The 22,359-nt window shown below is 40.9% G+C and overlaps 1 protein-coding gene across 13 annotated transcripts in view; it reads left to right on the top strand.

Annotated features, from left to right (window-relative positions):
- ZMIZ1 (zinc finger MIZ-type containing 1) overlaps positions 1-22,359 on the top strand; it is a 1,075,801-nt gene that overhangs the window by 950,761 nt on the left and 102,681 nt on the right. For all 13 annotated transcript variants that reach the window (XM_029609503.1, XM_029609504.1, XM_029609506.1 and 10 more), the window contains 3 exons: positions 792-974; positions 11,339-11,513; positions 17,992-18,178. In XM_029609503.1, coding sequence (XP_029465363.1) covers positions 792-974; positions 11,339-11,513; positions 17,992-18,178 — 545 coding nt within the window. The remainder of the gene's footprint in view (positions 1-791; positions 975-11,338; positions 11,514-17,991; positions 18,179-22,359) is intronic.

Below are 22,359 nucleotides of genomic sequence, written 5' to 3'. Positions count from 1 at the left end.
GCAGCAGTGACACCTGGTGGCCAGACTTAGTACTTACAATTTTAGGGTTCCAGAAAGCCCTATTATGTGGCCCCAGCTGAGGATTGTCACTGCAGTGACCGAGTTGAGAGGTGGATATAAAATATATGCATGAGATACATTTGTATAAAGGGAGGCAGTGCCTTCAAATCTACCTCATGCATATTCATTGTGAATATCCTGAAAATTAGGCCTGTTTGTAGCTCTTAAGGACTAGAATTGGCTACTCTTGATATAGAGCGAAATACATGAGCAAGAAGGTCTCATGGCACTGTAGGCCAAGAGAGGCCAGTTCTGATTGAACTGGAACTCTAATGGAAGCTAGCACAAGTTTTGGGGATTTTTTTTTTTTTTTAAGAAAAATCAGGGGCAGCTAATAACCCTTATTTTGATTGTAATTTTAATTTTATCCTGAAGAAATAGTTTTTAAGGTTTCTGAAAATTCTCAGTTTGTATTTTCTTTCATCATTGCAAGATTCCAATAGGTTTTTCAAGCCCTGAGATCCTTGGCTGAATGAACATTTTAAGTTTCTGATTTTATACCACTATAATTGTGGTGCTACAGTTATGTGATTCCTGTTAACTCTCAACCAATCACGTTGTTCCATTGCGTCTATTGTATGTACATCTAAAATAATTTTGTGACTGCAAAAAGATATGTTTAATCTGAAAGTTTTGCTGTTTATAAAATGGTGGCACTGATTGCTAGAACTAGCTCTGTAAACTTAGTGGTAACTACGAATATTCTTTTTCCTTAATCTCTTTTGTAATAGCCCAATTATGGAAGCCAGCAGTATGGACCAAATAGCCAGTTTCCTAGCCAGCCTGGTCAGTATCCAACCCCCAACCCTACGAGGCCCCTTACATCTCCAAACTATCCTGGTCAGAGAATGCCAGGTCAGCAGAGCACAGGGCAGTACCCTCCTCCATCGGTCAATATGGGACAGTATTATAAGGTAAGTCCATCATTTTACAGATTTTAGGCTTCTAAAAGCATTCACATGAACAATTTTAATAAGCAATGCAAACAAAAAGTTGGTAAATGATATGAGTATGTGTAGTAACACCTCGACAAAGGCCAGCGGGGGAGGTGGGGGGGGGGGGCAGGAGATCCACTCTTTGATCTTCTCCCCTGTCCCCACCATTGGTAGGAAGAGTTGGAGAGAAGTACTGCTTATCTGCAAAGGCCACACCTCTACTGCTTTTGATCCGAACCTGTTTGACAGCAGTGCCCTGCACAATTCCAAATGAAACTGGCAGAACAGGAGGCATCCAGAGGCAGCAATCCAGCCATTCCTGCCCTCTCTCTCAGCTGGGGCTGAGGGAGAGGGCGTCCCACACAGGCTGATTGTATATGAAACAGTGTCCAATGAAAAGACAATGTCTCAAATGTGTTACAATATTAAACAATGGAGGGACAATACATTTCTCCCTCCACGAGTAGGCATGAATTAACCATAACATGTGGATGATGACATACTTCAGCACCGAAACACCCAACAATCAGACCTCAGTAAAGACCTCACTGAGCATGTGCAGGAATACCCCCATGTACACACTGCCTCATGAGCTTCCCGTTTTTTCTTTGTCCAAGCTACCGATTCTGTTTTTTTGCCACTGCCTCGGCAGCCTCTCAAACAAACCATTTTAATTTCTACAAAACAAAAAGCATGGAAAAGCCAATGGCTAAGAAGGACCTGGTCAGCAGTTTCAAGTCCTTAACAGATCCTCTTCAGGGCCATCTCTCTCAGGCCTGAAGGAAAGAAATGCACTGTTAGTTCAGGGCTCTGCACTAATAGTGCATATCTCATATATTACAAGGTGGGAGATACTTTAATCAGCGCAGGCGACTTCATCTTTCATGGCACTGAGCTGTTTTTTGGGGTTTTTTTAATCTGGATCTGGCTGGCCTTCACAACTTGTATGTTGAACACATATTAGTCTGCTCCTTATTCCTTCCCAAGGAAGTGGAGGATATGCTGATTTCTATCAGAAAACCTTCAAACAAAAAATCCTACAGTTTCAAATGGAAGAGGTTCTTGACATAGTGTGACAAATGTCAGCTTGGATCCCTTCTCCTGTGGCCTGCGGAACTTCAGTACCTGTTTTTTCATTGTCCTCAGGCCTAAGCATCTCTTCGTTCAAGATTCATCTGAGGGCTATTGATATATATCAGCAGGTAGAAGGTACTCTGATCTCTCTCCACTCATGAAAGGTCTGTGGCATTCCAAACCTCTGGTTAATAAACTTCCGGTGCCTTGGATCCTCAATATAGTCCAAGCTCATGAAACCTCCCTTCGAACCTCTCAAGTCTGTGGACATTAGATTTCTCATCTGGAAAGTGCTGTTCTTCATGGTCATCACTTCGGCACAGAGCGTAAGCACATTTCAGGTCATGGTTTAATATTATCCATACCTGCAGTTTTTTCACAATAGGGTGGTTCTGTGAAGTTCCTTCCAAACGTGGTATCTCCATTCCACTCTAACCAAGCTATTGAAACATAGTTTGGTGATGGCAGGTAAAGAACATACAGCCTATCTAGTCTGCCCATCCACATATACTACTCAGCTTTACAATCCCTACCACTCCCCAGAGATTCTCTGTGTTTGTCCCGTGCTTTCTTGAATTGAGATACTATCCTTATTTCCACCATCTCCACAAGGAGATTGTTCCATGCATCCACTACCCTCTCTGTAAAAAGTACTTCCTTAGATTATAACTGAGTCTATCCCCTTTCAGCCTCATCCCATGACCCCTTAATTCTAGTGCCTTCTTTCTGTTGAAAGAAGCCCACTCCTTTTGCGTAGAAATCTTGAAAGTATTTAAATATCTCGATCATATCTCCACTAATCCACCTTTCCTCTAGAGTATCCCTGTTTAGATCTTTGTCTGTCCTCATATACTTTACAATGAAGACCACTGACCATCTTGGCAGCCACCCTCTGGACAGACTCCATCCTGTTTATATCCTTTTGAAGGTGAGGTCTCCAGAATTTGTATGCAGTAGTCCAAATGAGATCTCACCAAGGACTTATACATAGGCAATATCACCTCTTGTTTCCTGCTGACTATTCTTCTCCCGTGCACCCAAGCATCATTCTGGTTTTTGCTGTCACCTTAGCCACCTGCTTGGCCATCTTAAGATGATCAGATGAATCACTCCCAGATCCTGCTCCTCTGTTGTGCTTAGAAGAATTTTGTCTCATGCTGCACCACTTCCTTGGGGTTTTGCAGCCCAAATGCATGACTCTGCATTTTATAGCATTAAACCTTAGGTGCCAGACTCTAGACCAGGGATTCCCAAGTTTTCAGGGAAACCGGACCCCTTTTCACTTTCAAAACGTTTCACAGACCCTCACTTCTCTTCAATTTTTGCATCCCATAACAAAAGAAAGCAAGTTCAAAAGAGTTCCAAGTTGGTATGACCCATCCGAAAATCAGCACTGGTACCCGCAGACCCACAATCTCATTTTCAAAGGGAAGCTGCACACAGAGATTCCTTTTGAAAACTCAGGCTGGCGGGGGAAAGCAAGTACTTTTGTTCCTGTTTACTTTTCATCTGCTTTGAAGAAGGTGCAAAGTACATGCGTGAAAGCATCCACAGGGATTTCCAAATTAAATTCCTGCATGTACTTTCGCTCCACCAACCTAGCCCTGCTCCTCCCCCCCACTCCCCAACCCCGCACTTAAAAAGCTGCATGCTGTTCACATTTACCCTCCGTGGCAGGGATTCGTAATTTTCAAAAGGGCCTTTTTATGTGGGTAAACAGGTGTTTACCCACATAAAGAGTTTTGAAACTTACTCTCCCTGAAAATTGACCCCCTTTTAGCCTGCTTTTCTTTTATATTTTATTTTCTTTTATGATTTTTACAAACGCATAGAGAAAATGACAGACACAAAATAATTTAGATTTTAGAAAAAGCAAAATAATAGCCTGCTTTTCAATGGGAAGAAGGCTAATGAGATCTCTGTCTGTCTGTCTGTGTGCCCCCCTAAATAACTTGTGAGTTTAATGTCACGTCCACATCTAGCTGTTGTCATGTCCTTTCCCCTTATTGATCATTGGTGGTCCTCTATCCCTTCCTCTGACCAGCATGATTCCCGGGGGTCCTCTCCTTCTCTGCCCTGAAATGCTGCCATCCATTCTCACTCCCCTTAACCAGGTCAGTCGTGGATTCCTGTGTCCCTCGTTATACTCCATTTCTTCCTTCTTTCCTGTATCATTCCTTCTCTATTCTTTCTTTCCCCTAATACTGTCACCCCAGTCCATTTCCTCCTTTCTTCCTTTCAGCCATTCTATTCACTTTTCTGGTGCAGCTCTTCCCTTTTCTCTCTCTCTGTCCAGGCCAGTGGCAGAGTGCGTGGAAGTGGTGGGAAATGTTTCCCACCACTCAGCCCAGCTTTCCTCTGCTTTCTTCAGTGTGCAGCAGAGGCCAAAATCAGCCCCCTCTCTTCCCCCACACATCCTCACAAAGTGCAGCAGTGAGGTTTATGGCTCTTGAGGGCTGCAATCAGTCCCTTTCTTCTCCCGTGTGGTTTGAGGCACTTTCTGGTCTGCAGCAACTGTGGGGTGAAATTCTCAGGGCCATAATAGGCCTTACTCTCACTCTCCTGGTCTGTGACAGTAGCTCAACTAATCATGAGTAGCAGCAGCCAGCCGCTTTTCTCTTTCTTGTATTCCTTCTGGAGGAGCCCCCTGGAATGGTCTCACAGACCCCAGGTTGGGAATCACTGCTCTCTGTCGTTCCTCAGGATTTTCTAGATCCCTCCTCGTGTCTCCCATACCTTCCTGGCTCTCTATCCTGTTGGAGATTTTGGTATCATTCACAAAAAGACAAACATTTACAGACAATTCTTCTGCAGTGTTGCTTGTGAAAACATTGATAAATCCAAGAACTGATCCTTGTGGTACTCTGCTAGTAACGCCCCTCTCCTCAGAGTGAACTGCATTTACCATTACCCCTTGTCATCTCCAAGACAACCAGTTTCTTACTCATTCAGTCACTTTAGGACCCATACCAAGGGCATTCAATTTATTTACAAGTCACCTATGCAGGGTTGTGTCAAAGGCCTTACTGAAATCCAAGCATACTACATCTAGCATTCTCACTTGAGCCAACTCCCTGGTCATCCAATCGTAGACATTGATCAGATTCATCTGGCAAGACCCCTACCCCTGGTGAAATAGGAACTAGATGAAATGGTCCCAGGCTGTTTCTTCTAGTTTGTTGTTTGCTGCCATCTGACCAAAGGTTGTAAGTGCATAAATAAAGAATGATGCTAATGATCAGAAGGCATTGAGCATTAGGGGGAAAGTCCCTTTGCCCTATTCTGTGCTTATGGAAACATCTTTATTGAATAAGACTGCTGCCAACCTTCTTTCCAAGACTGCATGTGTACAAAGGACAATGGGGTCTTCATTCTTTGGGATGCGAGAGAGGGCTTGCATTTTATTTAAATAGAGCTCAACCTCACCATCTTAACTGTTCTTGTCCCTTGATCCCAATACAATGGGACGGGCAGTTGCCAGCCAAATTCTATCTAATGGGCTAACAGATTGTAGCGTGCTTGTTATATGCTGGTTGATTTGCAGATTATGTCAAAAGTCATTGAGTGAGAGCTATGGTAACTTCAGTGGTTCATCTCAGGGCAGCTTCTACTGAAGACATTTGATAGCTGCTTCCTGGTTGCCTGTTCACACCTTCATGTCCCACTACCGTTTGGAGAGAATGTCCGGAGAAGATAGTAACATTGGACAAGCAGTTCTGCGCAGCCAGTTTACCCAGTAGTCAACTCTCCACGGTGTGGCTAGGTTGCCCTTTAAGTATTAGTCTGCAATGCAACACTCAGCTTGGGACTCTCCATATGTTATAGCTAACTCATGCTTTCTTGTTGATTGCAAAAACAAGTTCTCCTTAGCAGGATTTATTTATTTATTTAATTGCTTTTTATATCCCGCTACTTCCATTATATAGTTCAGAGTGGATTACATGTATACAGTTGAAAATCATATATACAACATATACAAAAACACAAATATAAGACATTTAAAAAATATAACATCGTAACAGGCTAAAACATTATTTAAATTACTTGCCAAAATAGAATGCCTTCAGCTTTTTTCTTTAAAGCTTTCAAATCCTGAGTATTTGCTGTGCAAAAAAAAAAAAGTGCTCCAGAGAGAAGGTCCTGCATAAGAAAAAGCACGTACATGCGCTGCTTGTGTGTTTCAGGAATTACTAACAAATGTTCTCCATTTGATTGTAGAGTTCTGGTGGGAACGTTAAAAATGCAATTTTCTACCTAAGGTACATGGTTTGTCTGCTAACAATTTATGGATAACTAGAAATTTGAATAGAGAACACCATTTTATTGGCAGCCAGCGAAGCCTTGATAAAATAAGGATAATATGATCAGAAAGTCTACTGCTCATCAGTAGCCCAGCAGCAGCATTTTGCACCATCTGTAATGCACGGGTTTGATTCTTTGGCAAACCAACATACAAACTATTACAGTAGTCAAGCTGTGCATAAAATAGGGCTTGTAATATCATTCTGAAGGACCTATGAGACAAAAAGTTGTTTAAAGACCTATGAGCTTATAAAACTCTGTTCTCACTACATTTTTAATATGCACTTTCATAGTAAGCTGCAAATCAATAATTTCCCCTAGATTTCTGGCTTCAAACACAATGGGAAGATTAACATGATCATAAACTACTGTTGCCAAACCATTAAATAACAGTTTTACCCACATACAGTGGAGTCATCTTTGAGATGTTTAAAACTAGGGAATTCTTACTTATGGTAGGCATGCATTTTTGAAAAATCAGATGTGGGAAGCAACCATGCTGCACACAAGGGATGAAAAACTGTATGTTATCAGTGTAGAGAAAGTAAGACAAACCCAGGGACAGGAACACTAGGCCATACATAGTATCTGCTTGTTTCCTGCAGAGTCGACTGCACTGCTAAAGCTTAATCTCTGAAAGAGACTCAGAGGGCTCACGAGGCAACATGTACATGCAGACACTCCCGTGCATGCTCAGTAACGTCTTTTTACTGAGCTCTGAAAGCTGGGTCTGTGTCTGTGCTATCAGGTGACATCACCCACATATTAAGGTTAATTAATTTTGTTTACAAAGAACCCTGTTTACAGTTAAGCAACCTTGCTATAAAGGCATTAATAAAACAAAAACAGCCTTTTTGCTCTTTCACTTTTTTTTTTCTTAGAAAAGCAGTGCACTGGATATCAGACTTAAGGCTTCCTTTTTTCCGTCCTATGTTTTTGAATGGTTTCAAATGTTCTTACAACACTATTAGAGCATGCAGCATAGTAAAAACTATCTTCTAAAATGAAATGGTTTATTTTAAAGTGTGTTGCTGATGTGGTCTCATAACCTGAAACGTTCTGCATATGTCTGATTCATGGGGAAATCTTCAATAAGCAGCAGAGTTATATTAAAAAAAATCATAATTTCCTTAGTGCATACAAAATTTGCTCTTATGTACAGGATTTATGACTGTCCCTTTCAAAAGTCTTTATATTTCTTGTAATTCTCTTGTATTACATTGCATTTCCCATTAGTTATAGAAGTCTTCAGATTTGTTGCTACATTTATTCAAATCATTTACCACTGTTTTACCTTGCTTGTTCTTCTGTGGTATTTGTGGTACCTCTACTTTTTTTCTTCTCCTATAACAAGTTGCCCAGAGTCTTTCCAAACATCTATTATTAAAATAACCATTGAGCGTGTGTGGAAGTGAGGCATAGCCACAAAACACACAGGCAAAAACTGAAAGCAGCCTGTGGTTGCCACCTTCACATGCTTCCACCCTAGGGGCAGCTCTGAATCAATCCCTCTCCTACCCCTTTACCCACAGCCGTGAAACCTCCAAGCCTCAGACATCTCCGGCTAATGGCTCTGAGCCCCCCTCCCCCCATCACACCCTCTTATCCCAGCTGCCAATGCCTTCCAGCCCCAAACCACTTCTATTCTACCTCACTACTACTACTACTACTACTACTACTACTACATACTTCTGTAGTGCTACTCAACATACACAGCACTGTACAAAAACATGAGAGATAGTATCTGCTCAGTAGAGCTTGCAACTTAATCAAGACAAACCTACAGGGTAAAAGACTAAGGTCTTGCAACTCTACTCCCTGTGTCTCCCAACCCACCTGTTCCTTCTCTGAGTGGAGGGAAAAAAGAAAACTGTGCATGAATTGTTAAGCAAGTTCTGCTAAAATAATAAACAATTTGTTTTTAAAGAAGGTAAATCTGTATTTCACAAGGTGCAACCCAGCTTTCCAACTCCCCTTTTCACCCTTTGCTGTTAAAAACTGGAAATAGTCCAGGGCTGTTTTCTGGTTTGCTGCTTGCTGCCATCTGCCTAAAGTTGCAATTCCATAAATAAAGGACAGTTATCTCTCTGAATGTTACTGGTGATGCACAAGGCATTGAGCCCCTGGGGTGGCAGGTTCCTAGGCCCTAGTCTGTGCTTATGGGAAAAATCTTTTCTGAATGAGGCCCCTTGTCGAGGCAGCGAGAATTCACACCAGGGATTTGGGGGCCATGCTTCTTCACACTTGCTCAGTAGCATTTTTTTCTGCATCTAGAGCCTTTCAGCCACGATGGTGTGCTGCTTTAAGTGGGTTAAGCTATGCAGAAGGGGGGGGGGCAGAGTTTAGTGAAGGTTACCCCATTTGTAGCTCCCCTGGGCCACAGCTTGAAGACTTTAGGATGCTAATCGGTTGACGTCATTCAGTGTCAGAGTTTGGTCAAGGAGAGTCGCAGCTTCGCGAGGCAGGCATGTGCTCCTGCAAGCTGCTTCTGGGCCTTGCGCGGAGATGATTAATGAACACTGTTTTGCCTGATTCTGAGCACTGAAGTAATAGGAAAGTATAAAGACAGATTTGTCAAGTCAAGGGAGATGCTGTGCCCAGTCAAGGACATGTACTGCATTATGCTGGTGCAGAAGGATAAGTATCTGTTATTTTTTGTCGACAGTGGGGGGGGGGGGGGGGGAAAGGTCGTTCAACCTGCGGAAGTTACATAGGGAATGGATGGAAAATTTCTACATCACTATTTTTGAAGATTTTATGAGCTGCTCTTTGGTGCTGAGAACTACTCTTGTGGTATGCATGTTGCAATTTGCAAATGGTGTGACCCATGCTCCTGATATCCAAAGGGTCCATGCTGCACGTGTGGTGCCATTTGTGACTAGCTTTTTCAGAGCTATCAGGGGAAACTGCATAAGTGATTTAAAAAATGAATAATTTAACAAATGAAGTCAGATCCTGAGTATTGCAACTCTCCGCATATACTTGTAAAATGCTGCTGTATAGATTGGAAGTGGAGCCTTTTTGTGGGGGGAATTTTTGCACAGGCTGTCACCCACAAGTAGGCAGATAGAGATCCTTCTAAGTACAAAAATATGACATCATGTACCATTGCCGGCTTGGCTCCTGCATGCCACCTTTAGAAGTCCCTGTCTGTGGAGTGACTTTGGCACTCCTGATTCCCAGGTTAGTGGCTCGTTGACGTTATTGATGCGATTAGACTAACGTTAGCAAAGGTACAAGGGGGGACTCTCTCAACCCCACAGCACCTTTCTTGCTCGGTACCAAATGACTGCAGACTGTCAGACCCCGGGAAGCATTAAATGAGACACTGTCGTAGACGACAAGTCAGCGACTGTAAAGTCAAGGCAAACAGCAGCCCAGAGTAAAGGAAAGACTTATCAGCACCCTGGCTGTCTGCCACCAGAGCTAAACTCTTACGTTTAAAATCAAGAAATTAAGATACAGCGGAGAGTTCAGAAGCAGGTTAACACCATCCATAAATTAAATGTGTACCAAATACAGCAGTATCTTTCCAAACACCGTACCCACAAACCTTAGCCTGAATTTTCAAAGCAGGATTAAATCTGTATGTCTGCTTTCCAGTCCCAGTGTTAGTCCTATGGGCAGAAGCCAGAGCCCTTGTGCTGGGACCTGTAGTTGGTATTTTATACCTAGAGAACATGCTTTGTGCACAACGAGATTGTTTTCTGTGCATAAAATGCAATTGATGCACATAAATCGTGTCTTTCTATGTGCTGAGCCTTTTCTTTGCACACATTTTCTGGTTCGTGTGTATTTTTTTTTTTTAAACTCCCAATGCTTTAGCCTACCATTTGCTAAGTGCATTGAGAGTAAAAAAAAAAAAAAAATTAGCTTGAAGGTTAAACTGCTCTGAATTTCAGGGCACAATTTTAACACTCAACTAATGACATCCTCCCCAAAATTACACCTCTAGCTTCTGTCCATTAGTCCCCTGTTGCAGGTTTTAGTATAAAACACACATTATTATTTCTACTTAGGATATTTTGCATAGGAAGAACAAGGATTATTGAAAATAATCTGTTAGCAGACTCTTCTGGAGTTTGTAAATGGTTCCAAGCTTCGGGGGGGTGGGGACAGCAATATTTAAAATATGTGTTTGCCTGAGTGAAACCCCCCCTTACTGTGGATAAACGTATGAACGCACTGAATCACAGCACATGCTCTTAGATTGCGAGAGGGGAAAGTTTGTGCAGGGATTTCATTTTGAAGCAGGTGCAAAGCGTGGACTTCCCCTGCCCCAGCCCAAGTCTTCAGAGGGAGTCCCCGCAGGACGTTTCCTTAAGAAAATCGGCTTGCAGGCCTGCAGTCATCACTAGCTGTATGAAAACTCTCCTCTAAAAATAACAAAAAAGGTTACATGTGGAGGTCAGTTTTCAGAGTCATTTACCTGGATAAAGAGTGATTTACCCAAGTTAAAACTGACTCGCCTGAAAATTGCCTCCTGTATCCGGCTAAAAGTGTGCATGGTTGCGTGTACCTTGGGTTGGGTTGCAAAGAGGTGGCACATAGCTCACACACCTACAGCAGGTGCAAAGCAGGCGGCTACTTTAAGCAAAGGGAAAGGATGTGTGAGATTTTACTCTGAAGATTAACTGCAATGCACCTGAGCTAAAAGCACCTGTGTGCATTGCTAACCATGTGGAGCTATTAAAAATGTGCCCCTCTTATGACTGAGAATAATATGTAGTTTCTCATTAAAATTACTGATTGCTGTCACTTGATAGCTGGTACCTCAGTATCAACATTCTTTGCTTACTGTGGCTCCTTTCCTCTTGCCTTGTCTTTACCCTATCTTTCTGGAGAAATGATGCTGAGGTGTGAATGCCAGCTGTGCTAGCTTTGTTTGCCATCAGTGTTTGAGGCTATCCTGTGTTGCCCTGTAAATATGTTTAAGAATTTTAAATCAGTTTCATTGTTTCTTGCAGCCTTCCAGGCCTGTGCCTGTGGCAAACTATCCTCACTCACCTGTCCCAGGGAATCCTACCCCGCCGATGACTCCAGGAAGCAGTATTCCTCCATACCTGTCGCCCAGCCAAGATGTCAAGCCACCATTCCCGCCCGACATAAAGCCAAATATGAATGCCCTGCCTCCACCTCCAAGTGAGTAGCATTAGAGAAGCTTGTTGTCAAGCACTCTGAGCCAGTGTTCAACGTTCTACGAAAATGCGGAAATTTTCGCAGACGCCTGCTTGCAAAGACATTTCTTACAGTAAAGCAGCACATCCATTGCCATGCCTGTGATCTCCTTTCTCCCTGAACTCAAGCTCATTTGCGCCAATCCCTTTTCCTTATGACATACGCCGCTAGGATTTCTTACCACACAGAGCATGGCCAGGGATTTAGGGACCTAAAGCATTTCTAGTCATGTATATTGCCAAATAATGCACACAACTTACAAACCAATCTAAACTAAGTGTAAGTTGTATTTTTATTTTTTTTTCATTTAAAGGAAATGGTAGCCATTAAATTTCATTGCATTTTACGGTATGATGAGCAGATGATTCTGTGGACATTGGGTTATATTCTGCAGTCATCATAGAGCAGTTTGAGTTTGTAGTCTTAATATGGGAATAAAAAGGCAAGACTGCAGATCTCAGCAAGCACAATTTATTCCTTTGGAGAAATCTGTCTTTGGTATATTTTCTTTTACGCTACTTTAATGAGAAGAAAGTATGGATGGAGGTAGAAACCATTGTAGGTGAAATAACTCCCAGGGCTTTTTTTTTTTTAAATTTAAATCTAAGAACTGCATACAGATGTTTGCCCCTTTTAGTTCAAGTCCTCCTGCCTTCTAGTATTACTTTCTGCGGAGTAAGACGAGTCCAGGATATTGTTAACATCTGGAATCTGCAGCCAAAAAGTAAAAAAAAAAAAAAAAAAGAATCCCACACTGGTGTTTGCCAGGGATTGACGGGACATGTGTCCTGAGGACTTCTGGGGAGCTTGTTCCCTGACTGTATTTAAAAATTCTATTGCTGTAAATCACTTTGAGATACTATTGGAAAGGCGATTTAATAAAAATGAAGTATAAGTAAATAAAATTAAAAATGAGGAGAACAAAAAGGGCAAGTAAATAAACCACGCGAGTTCTGTTCACCTGCAATAAAAGCAGAAATATGTACCATTTACAACTGAATTCTGAATACTTTTTCCGACCTAACATATGAGTAAGAGAGCATCTCCAGCTTTTTATAATCATTGGCTGCAGCCCATACAGTGTGTGGCAGCTTGCATGATTAGGAATGCAAATAATGCCAAGTCTAAAATGCTTCTACTGGCTCCCGATCCTCTTCCTCACTTAATTCAAAATTCTGATTTTAACGTATAAAATGCTCCAACGGGTTAGGCTCCTTGATGCCTAGAAAGTTGTCTCATCCCGTCCACACCAGTCTGCTTTCTATGCTCATTAACCCAAGTACACCTAGCAGTCCCATCCCAAAAATCAACACTTCTCACATGCACCAGAAGGAGACTCCTCGCAGGATCTGCACGGACTATGGCATAAGCTTGCACCAGATCTCCCCACCTTCAGAAAACTGTTCAAAGCCTTGGTTCTGCCAAGTGACGTCTGGCCCAACCCATGAATTGCAGCTGCTCCACGGAAATTCATCAGTCTTTCTCCTGAATCTCTTGGCACCCTAGGATACTCTGAACTATCCACATCTGTTTTACTATACATTGCAAAATAGTTGCCTTATTAACGTATCATAACTGAAATATGTTATATATTGCCATGTTCTATCATATCTTATTGTGTGCCGATATATTTGTTGTCCCCTTATAACACACTTTGAACTCCTCTGTTGGAGAAGCATGCCATGAATACATGCTGAGTTTTGTTTTGGGAGCCTAGTAAGAATGGGCCAATGCAAAACCGTTGCTAAGAATCTGATAACTTCCAAAATGTTTGTAGAGCAGGTTGTGAACTCTAGGTAAGTACTGTACAAGGTTCATTTTGAGATACAATTTCATTTTCCAGGGAATTGAGATTGATACTTGAAGGGGCAGAATTGTCTTGAAATTATCTGTCTTGGGATGCATTCCTCATTTGAACTTATTCTTAAGTATTGTTTTTTTTAATATTTATTTTCTTTTATTATTTAGTGAATTATTTTGTGAATTATATGGACTTCATTGGGCACATTCTTTCCCATTATAGTCACTTTGCAGATGATTTATGCTCTATCCCCACTTTCTATTTGAGAGGCAATAATCAGTATAGCATGTATGCAGCCACTTCTTGGAGGCAACCCAGCATTATTATTTCTGTACCATAATATTTCATGACAGTTTTAAAAAGGTAAAGGGGGAAAATACAGCTAAAAGTTTCATGTCTGAAATTTGACTTACTGGATGTGATAGTATGAAGCTGTCTTTGGCTTTAGAGAAAACTAAAAGATAGGGAACTGGTAAAATATGTGATAAATATTATGACAATGTAAGAAATAATTACATATATAAATGAGTTAATCAACGTGTTAAATCCTCATTTTTGAGCACGTTGTACACTTACGCTGCATAAGCGTCTTAACGTTCAAAACACTCGTTGTTTATAGTGTTTGCTCAGTATGTTTTAATCATGGGGTATTTTCACGTTGTTTCTCAATTGCCACAGTCTTTAAATGAACAAGTATTATATAAATTTTTTCAAGAATTTTTTCAAACTTTATAGGGGTGAATATTATCCCTTCATCGTTTTAAGTGAAAAAAGGTTTTGTATAAGACTTACCCTTCCAGGTAAACGTCTGAAGCCAGACACTCGCTGGTTTTTACTCGACTACTCAACACTCAGCCCCTGTTTGTTGAGTAGTCACCGAGTAAAAACCGGCAAATGATGGATGCCTACAGATTGGGGTAAGTGGAGGCCGGGCTGGTTCCTGGCCCCAAGACTTTGTTTTGGGAGGGAGAGAGGGCCTGCAGAGGCCCTGTTTTGTTTTGGGGGGATTTGTTTTATTTTTAATGTTTATTTTGTTTCTGTAAGGGACAAATGAAATAAACATGAAACAAAATGACATTTGTGGACCCCCCACCCACCTTTCGAAAATGAAAGCTAAAAACAGAATGAATTTTTGAGGCAGCACATCCCCCTGCTTTATAATACATGCATACAATGAATTACAAACATCTAACTGTGATAAAACAAGAGCTTGCACTATAAACCTGATTTTTCCAAAAATGGTTCAAGATGAAGAATAAAATGCAGAAAATGAAAAAGTGGATTTTGATACTGCAGCCACTTGACTAACCATCGTCAGATTATCTAAATTAATTCCCAACATTGTTACCACTGTCTTCAAAAGGATAGCAGTTCCATCCATGTTTGGTACAAATTCAGGAAACTCATCTTTTTTTGCTAGCCATATCGCCTCTGATTTTTCTGGATTGAGCTTTAATTTAAACTTCCTCAACCATTCTGAGATGTGCTTAAGGCAAAGGTTGCATTTCTTAGCCTTTTCCACTGAGTATGCATGGAAATATGCCAGCATGTGGTCATCTCTATAAATAAATGTGCTGTAGGCAAATCCTGGACCAAGGTAGTCAAGGCTGCTAAATAAACATTAAATAAAACTGGGGATAAAATTGATCCCTGAGGGACTTCACACTTAGAAGTTCTTGATTTTGTTAATTCATCTCCCCAGAGCAACCTTAAGGATCAGATCCCCAAAAGATTTAGTCATTCAAGCACTGTCCCATCAATGCCAATATTCATAAGTCTGTAAACATGCAGAGTATGATCTACTTTGTCAAATGCAGTGCTCCTGATTGCCACCAGTAATGCTGCTCTCCCCTTTTCCACTTGTAGTTTTCTTTGAGAAAAGCCTTCACTAGTAGTGTTAGCTTATACATTTTAGCAAGAAGTAAACACAATATCATTGCTGGTTAGCGTGCATGGTGATTAATAGCGTGACATATATATTGTGTACTGGTCATACAGGGTCCTCTAAGAATATTCAGGGCTGTGCCACTAATTCAAATCTAAGCCTCTGAGAATCATTCAGGCCTTATAGTGGCATTAGCTCTAAACTTACTGGGAACTATAAAGGTGAGTTTTCAAAATGTAGCACACGTTGAAATGAGCATATACATGTGCAAGTAGCCTCTACATGCGTGTTCTGTATTTTATAAAAATCCAATCTAACTATTCCCAAATAGAATAGATGGGAAGGGAGGGAGAAGAGGTCATAATAAATAGTAAATTTTGCACAGTTAAGAATTCCTCATCCATCCTCCTTGATGTAGACTTGAAAGGGATTACAGTTAATATATGTTTTGTTTGATTGCTGTGGATTTATGTAGCTGTAGTTGACCTTTTTTTTTTTTTAATTTATGTACTAATCAAAAATTTAATGGATATAATTGAAAAAAAAATCCAAAATACGCAAAAGTTTGACACATAAGTTGCTATTTTAAAAGACACGCATGAGGCTTTGCCTGCTTGCTCACAGAATTTTATAACTGCTAATTATCTAGCATAAGTAATATTAAATGTGTTTTCAGTGTGTTCCGTGTATTCCCAAATTGGCCTACATACGTGCGCAGGTTGTGGGTTAAATATTTGCATATTTTATAATATGCACATATGTGATATGCACAGTTATAAAATACTCTGGTAAAACCCCGCACAGCCACGTACACGTGTATATGCCGCCGTGCACAGTTGTTTGAACGTTATCCTCATAGTGTCTTGTGTTTGTTTACTGGTACAAAAATGTTTAAGGTTTACATGTTACTAATTATAAACAGGAAATATGTTTTAGAAAAGACTGGCAGCGGGGTCAAATTAAATGTGCTCTGTGTGTATTTTAAGGTTTGTAGAGCGTGAGTACTGCAAAAACTATATTTTTTAGTACTCTGAAATGCACAGTGAGCTGGAGAGAGGAGGAGGAAGTTGAAAGTTTGAGTGCTCAATAATAAGACTAAGCAGATATTTCTATCCAGGAGCTAAGAAAACCTGCATTGGATGATCAGCTGACAGGTGGCAGTCTTATCATATCCTAGGCTTTCCTGAAACTTTGGAGCAAAAGCATGCACGCATGTTAAAATGAATGAGAGATGTGTTTAAAGGGTTTTGGTGGAGTATTAAAAGAAATCATGTTTTAATTTGGATGGAATAAAAAACTTAAAAATATGGCTGGCAGAAAACAAAATAGAAAGTTAATCAAAGCAGCAGAGAAATTGTCAGTTGGGTGCTTTTATTGCCCTTCTGACCATAAATGTGACCTGCTACTACTGTTGGAGCTTTCAGTAGTACTCTTTTGGTTATTGCACTGGAGTGAAGGGTTCCCACCTCTCAGGTGCGCTTTCAAGGAGTATTTTTGAAATAGTGATGAGAATGAGGTGGCTATGTCTTCAAGCAACAGCATTCTAATACAGCTCATTCAGCTAGCATGTACCTTCCTTTTTTCATTACATTTTTGTTTCATTCCTAAGCAGAGCTTCAAAGAGAAGGTACGCGCATAGGAGGTAATTTCCAATGAATTTACATGCGTAAAATCGCTTTTGAAAATTGCTACTTTTATGTACATAACTACTCCTTAGGGCTGAATTATCAAAAGATTGTATGAATTTAAATGGGCTTTTGAAAATTGTTGTGGTATGTGCTCCTTTTACACGCTTAACTCCTTTGAAAAGTCCCTCCGTGTTAACAGGGGGCATTTCCACCTTTTCTGAGCAGGTACTTTTTTGGATAGAAAACACTGTGTGTAGATTTAAAAATGCACTCTGCTCCTTTTAATTTCCCTGTCCCAACGTAAACATGCCCCAAGGAACATCTCTAACTGTGGCTGAAATTCCGCACACATTTTGAGACGTATTAAGAGCACAATTTTCAGATAGCCAATTTATGCTTGTAAATTGCTATTTGTCTGTATACATGGCTTTGAAAATTGTCCTTTTAAATTTTTAGGAATGTAAGTGAATGGCGGTGCTGCTCTGCTGAACTTACCAGAATCTCTTGCAGGCTGATCACACCGATACATGTAAAGTGCACGTACAGCACAAACGTGGGAAAGAGATTCTTCAACATAGGGAATGGGGCCATAATAATTCATGCCTATATGTTCTCAAAAAGTGTGACAGTATATAGGGAATAAGACCTTGGAAATAAGAGTCAAGAAAAGGAAAAATGCTATTTTCAGAATTTGATAGGAACAGTTTTAATGTCCTGTTAAACTGGCATTGGATCAGATGACTTGTATTTGTAAGATAACATGGCAGACTATAGTAAAGAAAGATATGGGAATGGTGCTCCAAATGCAGGTCAGGTGACCATCCTACATTGGGGTCATGATCTGTCCTGTGCATTTTCTGAAGTGGTGCAATGCAGATAACCCTGTTTAAAAAAAAAAATCAAATGTGGACACAAAAACAGTAACTAAATATATTGCTGGATGGAGGAAGGGGAATAAAGATTTCCTGAGCACCCAAGATACCTTCATTTGGGAAAAATAATAGTTGCCTGAAGTTTTCATCTGTACCTTTTAGTTTGTTTGCTCGGCAGTAGAGCCCAGCAGTAAAATGATTTGCTCCCGTTTTGATTGTTCCTCAGTAAATATCCATTGTTGTTGTTGTACTGCAGATGCTAAAGGGAAAGTTCACGCTTTCTCCCCGTCTTCGATCCCAGCCAACCACAATGACGAGCTGCGCTTGACGTTCCCCGTCAGAGATGGCGTAGTGTTGGAGCCCTTTAGGCTGGAGCACAACCTGGCTGTCAGTAACCATGTCTTCCACTTACGACCCACTGTCCACCAGACACTGATGTGGAGGTAAGCTCAGAAAAGAGAGCTTAAGCTGTGGTAATAGCGTTGCCATGTTAGCAGGCAGACCGAAATAAAGCTCAGCCAAAACAAGCTACCACGATGCCTTTTTTTTTTTTTTTACTGTATTAGCAAAATAAATCCGTGACTAGCTTTCAAGTTATATTCCGTTCAGCACCCATACTTTTACTCAGACCTAATGAAGGGAAGTAACTCTTCACCCCTAGTTACTGTTGTATTCGGGTAGACCAGTAAAACAGCGTCGCCTTGTTTGCTGACATCTATTTCTATGTCTCAAATTATTAAAAATTAAATGTAATTCCTTCTAACGTCATCACAGAATAAAAGGATTTGGTAGACATTTGTAATACCTTTTAAAGGATCCATGAAAAAAAAAATATGGATGTTCTGCCAATTATCCTGTTCAAAGGATACCAGTTTTCACCAGGATAAATGCAGCTACTGGAATTCTGCTCTTCGTCGTCATATTCCAAGGAAATCATCCCTCTAGCACAGAGTCCTGTCAGCCATAACTTCTGTTAGACCTACAGCCTGCTGTCCGACCGGATACTCACATTTGTCCTATTTTGTGAATATAATTTATAATTGGATTTATTCACAAATATATGCCAAAGACATGGTCATCAGATATGTTTCAGGTTCTCTTTATTTAAAAAGAAAGTATTAATCATTTGGACTATCCTGGGGGATTCTGTGGCAAGTGCTAGGCACTGCCATGCAGAGGGACCCGCGTTTGATGCCTGAGCCAGGAGTCTGTTTCCTGGTCCGGCTGGAGAAGCTGCTGAGGTGTGGCATATGCGTTCCCTCGGGAGGACAGAGGTCCCAGCAGTTTCTAGATGGAGGCCAGTTGCAACTGAGCTACAGAAAACTGCTGGGCCAAAGGAATGATCTAACCTTTGATAGGTACGCAGGAAACAAACCTAAACTTAATGATAGGGCTGTTGATGGTATCTGCTGGACCTAAATAACATTCTCAAGCTCTACCTTTCTAAGCCGTATGCTTGAATATTGCGAAAAAAGGAAAAAAGGTACTTTGATTTGGAAATGGGTTTCAGGAAGATATCACATTCTTACTGTATTTCATGTGTTCTTTTTGTTTCCACTTCCTTGGATGACATTTGGGTGTAATACAAGTCTGTTTGTAATCTAAAGGTATTTTGTTCGTTTAGAACAGAGCATGGCATTGGTAACAATGAGGACCTTTAACGTGCTCACTTATTTGAATGTCTGAGGTAAATTTACTAGTAACACCTAGCTCCATTTCTCATTTCCCCTTTCGGGTGCTTGAGGGATGCCAGCTCCAGTACTTTCCTTTCATTATCACTCCCAGTACCTCCAGCACATGGAGCTTATGGCAGTTACTGGCTGGCTGTTATGAATGTTTAGCCACTACTGGGGATTGTGAGAGCTCATTTTGTAGATTTATAGAGGAGCACTGAGGCATGCTGTTGGCTTTGCATATCTGATCAGTTTAAACAGAAGAGTGCACCAAAGGCATGTCTCTGTATGTCAGTTAATTTCAGCAAAGCCTCACAAATTAATTTGTTCCAGATTCTGTTTTGTTCTTCCTAGAATTGTCTTCTCCTTACGCCGTAGAAGGATTTTGACACACCTCAGCCTCTTTCTTGTCATTATTCATTAACCCAGAGTAGTTTTTCATTTTCTGTTCTAAAGCTTTCCATACTGAGAAACACCCCAAGGACAGCGAGTTGAAAAACCTGGACAGACTCCCCTTTTCTTTAGGATCTGGATGGCATTTGGATAGAAGTGAACAATTCAAGAGAAGGGTGATGGCTGGCTCAGGTTGAGGATCAGTCTCTTGCCGTTCTTATAGAGCATGAGCCAAGCATGAACCAAGCCAAAGGAAAAAAATGCATTATTTTTTTGGGGGGAAGGGGGAAGAACTAACAGATTCATGGTGGTTCTATCCATGAAAAAGAAAACAGTGATGCTGTTTTTGGGTCCAAGAGACAGAGAAAATGTAGTGCATTCTGCCAGCACTTTGTGGAGCCCATTTCTATGCAAGAAGACTAGGAGATGGTAGAAAGTTTGAGAGAGCCAGAGGAGAAAAGGGGAAAAGAAGTAAGGAATAGTAGTAGATGGAGACAAGAAAGAAAAGATGCATATCACACATATTCCAAAGAAAATGGAGAGAGAACAGAAAAAAAAGATTAAGAAAAGGAATAGAAAACAAGAGAAGTTTAGATAAGGAAAGGATAAATAGACCAAAATAAGATGGAGAAATTCAAGAGAAGAAAAATAATAGCAACAAAATAAAACAGGAGACACAAGAACATACTTTGGGATGATCTGTTTTGTCATGTGAAGTATATTTCAATGTTAGGCAGTCTAACTTGATATGGCTTGGCTGGTGTTTGACTCTGAGACCAAGATTAGAACCCCAGACTCATCTCGGGCTTAGCTTTGCACATCAGATTTGCTAGACTGGGAAAATGATTTCCAAACAAGTTGCTCAGTACACCTGGCTTTGCAAAATAAAATAATCTAATTTACTAATGCATATTTGAATCTGATAAGCCTTGGGTAAGAAGACACGAATAAAATCATTTACATTTTCGATCTGATATCAGTTGTGAAGAAGTCTTTAGCAAGAATATGTGCAATCACTATAAATTGACAATGCAAATACTGCTGTTAAACTTACTGACATATAGGCCAATACAGTACAATGCACTCTGACGGAGCACACTGTTAACACGTGTTTGGACCCGCGTTTTCATCGCGGTAGCTTTACCCCTTATTCAGTAAGGGGTAATAACGTGTCGAAAACGCGCGTCCAACCCCCCCGAAACTAATAGCGCCTGCAGCATGCAAATGCATGTTGATGGCCCTATTAGTTATTCCCGCGCGATTCACTAAAATGTGCACATTTTACTTTCAGAAATTAGCGCCTACCCAAAGGTAGGCGTTCATTTTTGCCAGCAGTTTTTACTGCTTTTCTGTGCACCCTCCGACTTAATATCATGGCGATATTGTTGGAGGTCCCAAAAGTTAAAAATAATCAAAAATAAAAAAAAAAAATTTTAAATCGGCCTGCGGCTCGCGGGCTGAAAACCGGACACTCAATTTTGCCAGTGTACCCGTGGCTGTCAGCGGGTTTGAAAACAGACGCTGGCAAAATTGAGCATCTGTTGTCAAACTCGCTGACAGCCGCCGCTCCTGTCCAAAAAGAGGCACTAGGGACGCACTAGTGTCTCTAGCGCCTCTTTTTACCACAGGCCCTAATTTAAATATTTTGTTTTAGTGAATCGCGCGCACAGGAGAGTGGCCTGTGTGTGCGCCGGGAGAGCGGGCACTCTCCCGCGAACTTTACTTTATCGGCCTGTTAATAGGCAGTTAATTTTAATGCTCAGTATGGTTGCTTAAAAAATTGAAATAGCCATTTCTATTGCAGGTTAAAACATAGTAGATATGTATGAGAAATTTTAATGAAAAACAAATATCTGATTGCTATTTTAAATGTTGCTTAAGAATTCTCTGATGAGCAGACAAGCCAAACAAATGGATCATGTGACTCCTGTCATGTAAGGATGCAGAAGAGAACTCCAGAGCTGTCCAGCAAATTCTTTTCATGTTATACTCAGGGTTTCCCATGCTCCTGTGGTCCCCAATGCTCCCCTTTTTTTTTTCTTTCTTCTGCCATCACTACTGAACATGTCGTGTCTTAGAGGCATAGAACATGTTAGTAAAAAGAGACCATATGGCCATCCAGTCTGCCCATTGCTACCTCCCACTTAGCTTTACAATCCTTTCTTCTTCCTCAGAGATATTCTGTGCTTATTCCGTGCTTTCTTGAACCCTGAAACTAGCCCTATCTCAACCCCAACCACTGGGAGGCTATTTCATGCATCTACTACCCTCTCTGTGAAGAAATGCATCCCTAGATTACTCCTGGTTTTATTCTCTCTCATCCTTATCCTATGATCTCTCGTTCTAGAATCTCCTTTTCTGTGCATTTAAATGTCTTTATCATATCACCCCTTTCCCTCTTTCCTTCAGAGCATACATGTTGAGATCTTGAAGCTGGTCCCTATAGGCTTTATGATGAACACTGTTGACCATTTCTCTAGCTGCCATCTGCACCGACTCCATCTGGTTTATATCCTTTTGGAAATGCAGTACTCCAAATGAGATCACACCAGAGACTT

The sequence above is a fragment of the Rhinatrema bivittatum genome, chromosome 7, assembly GCF_901001135.1.
Source record: "Rhinatrema bivittatum chromosome 7, aRhiBiv1.1, whole genome shotgun sequence".
In the NCBI taxonomy this organism is placed as follows: Eukaryota; Metazoa; Chordata; class Amphibia; order Gymnophiona; family Rhinatrematidae; genus Rhinatrema; species Rhinatrema bivittatum.
The sequence above is the reverse complement of the archived record's forward strand: the minus strand, read 5'-3'. Positions and strand labels throughout refer to the sequence as shown.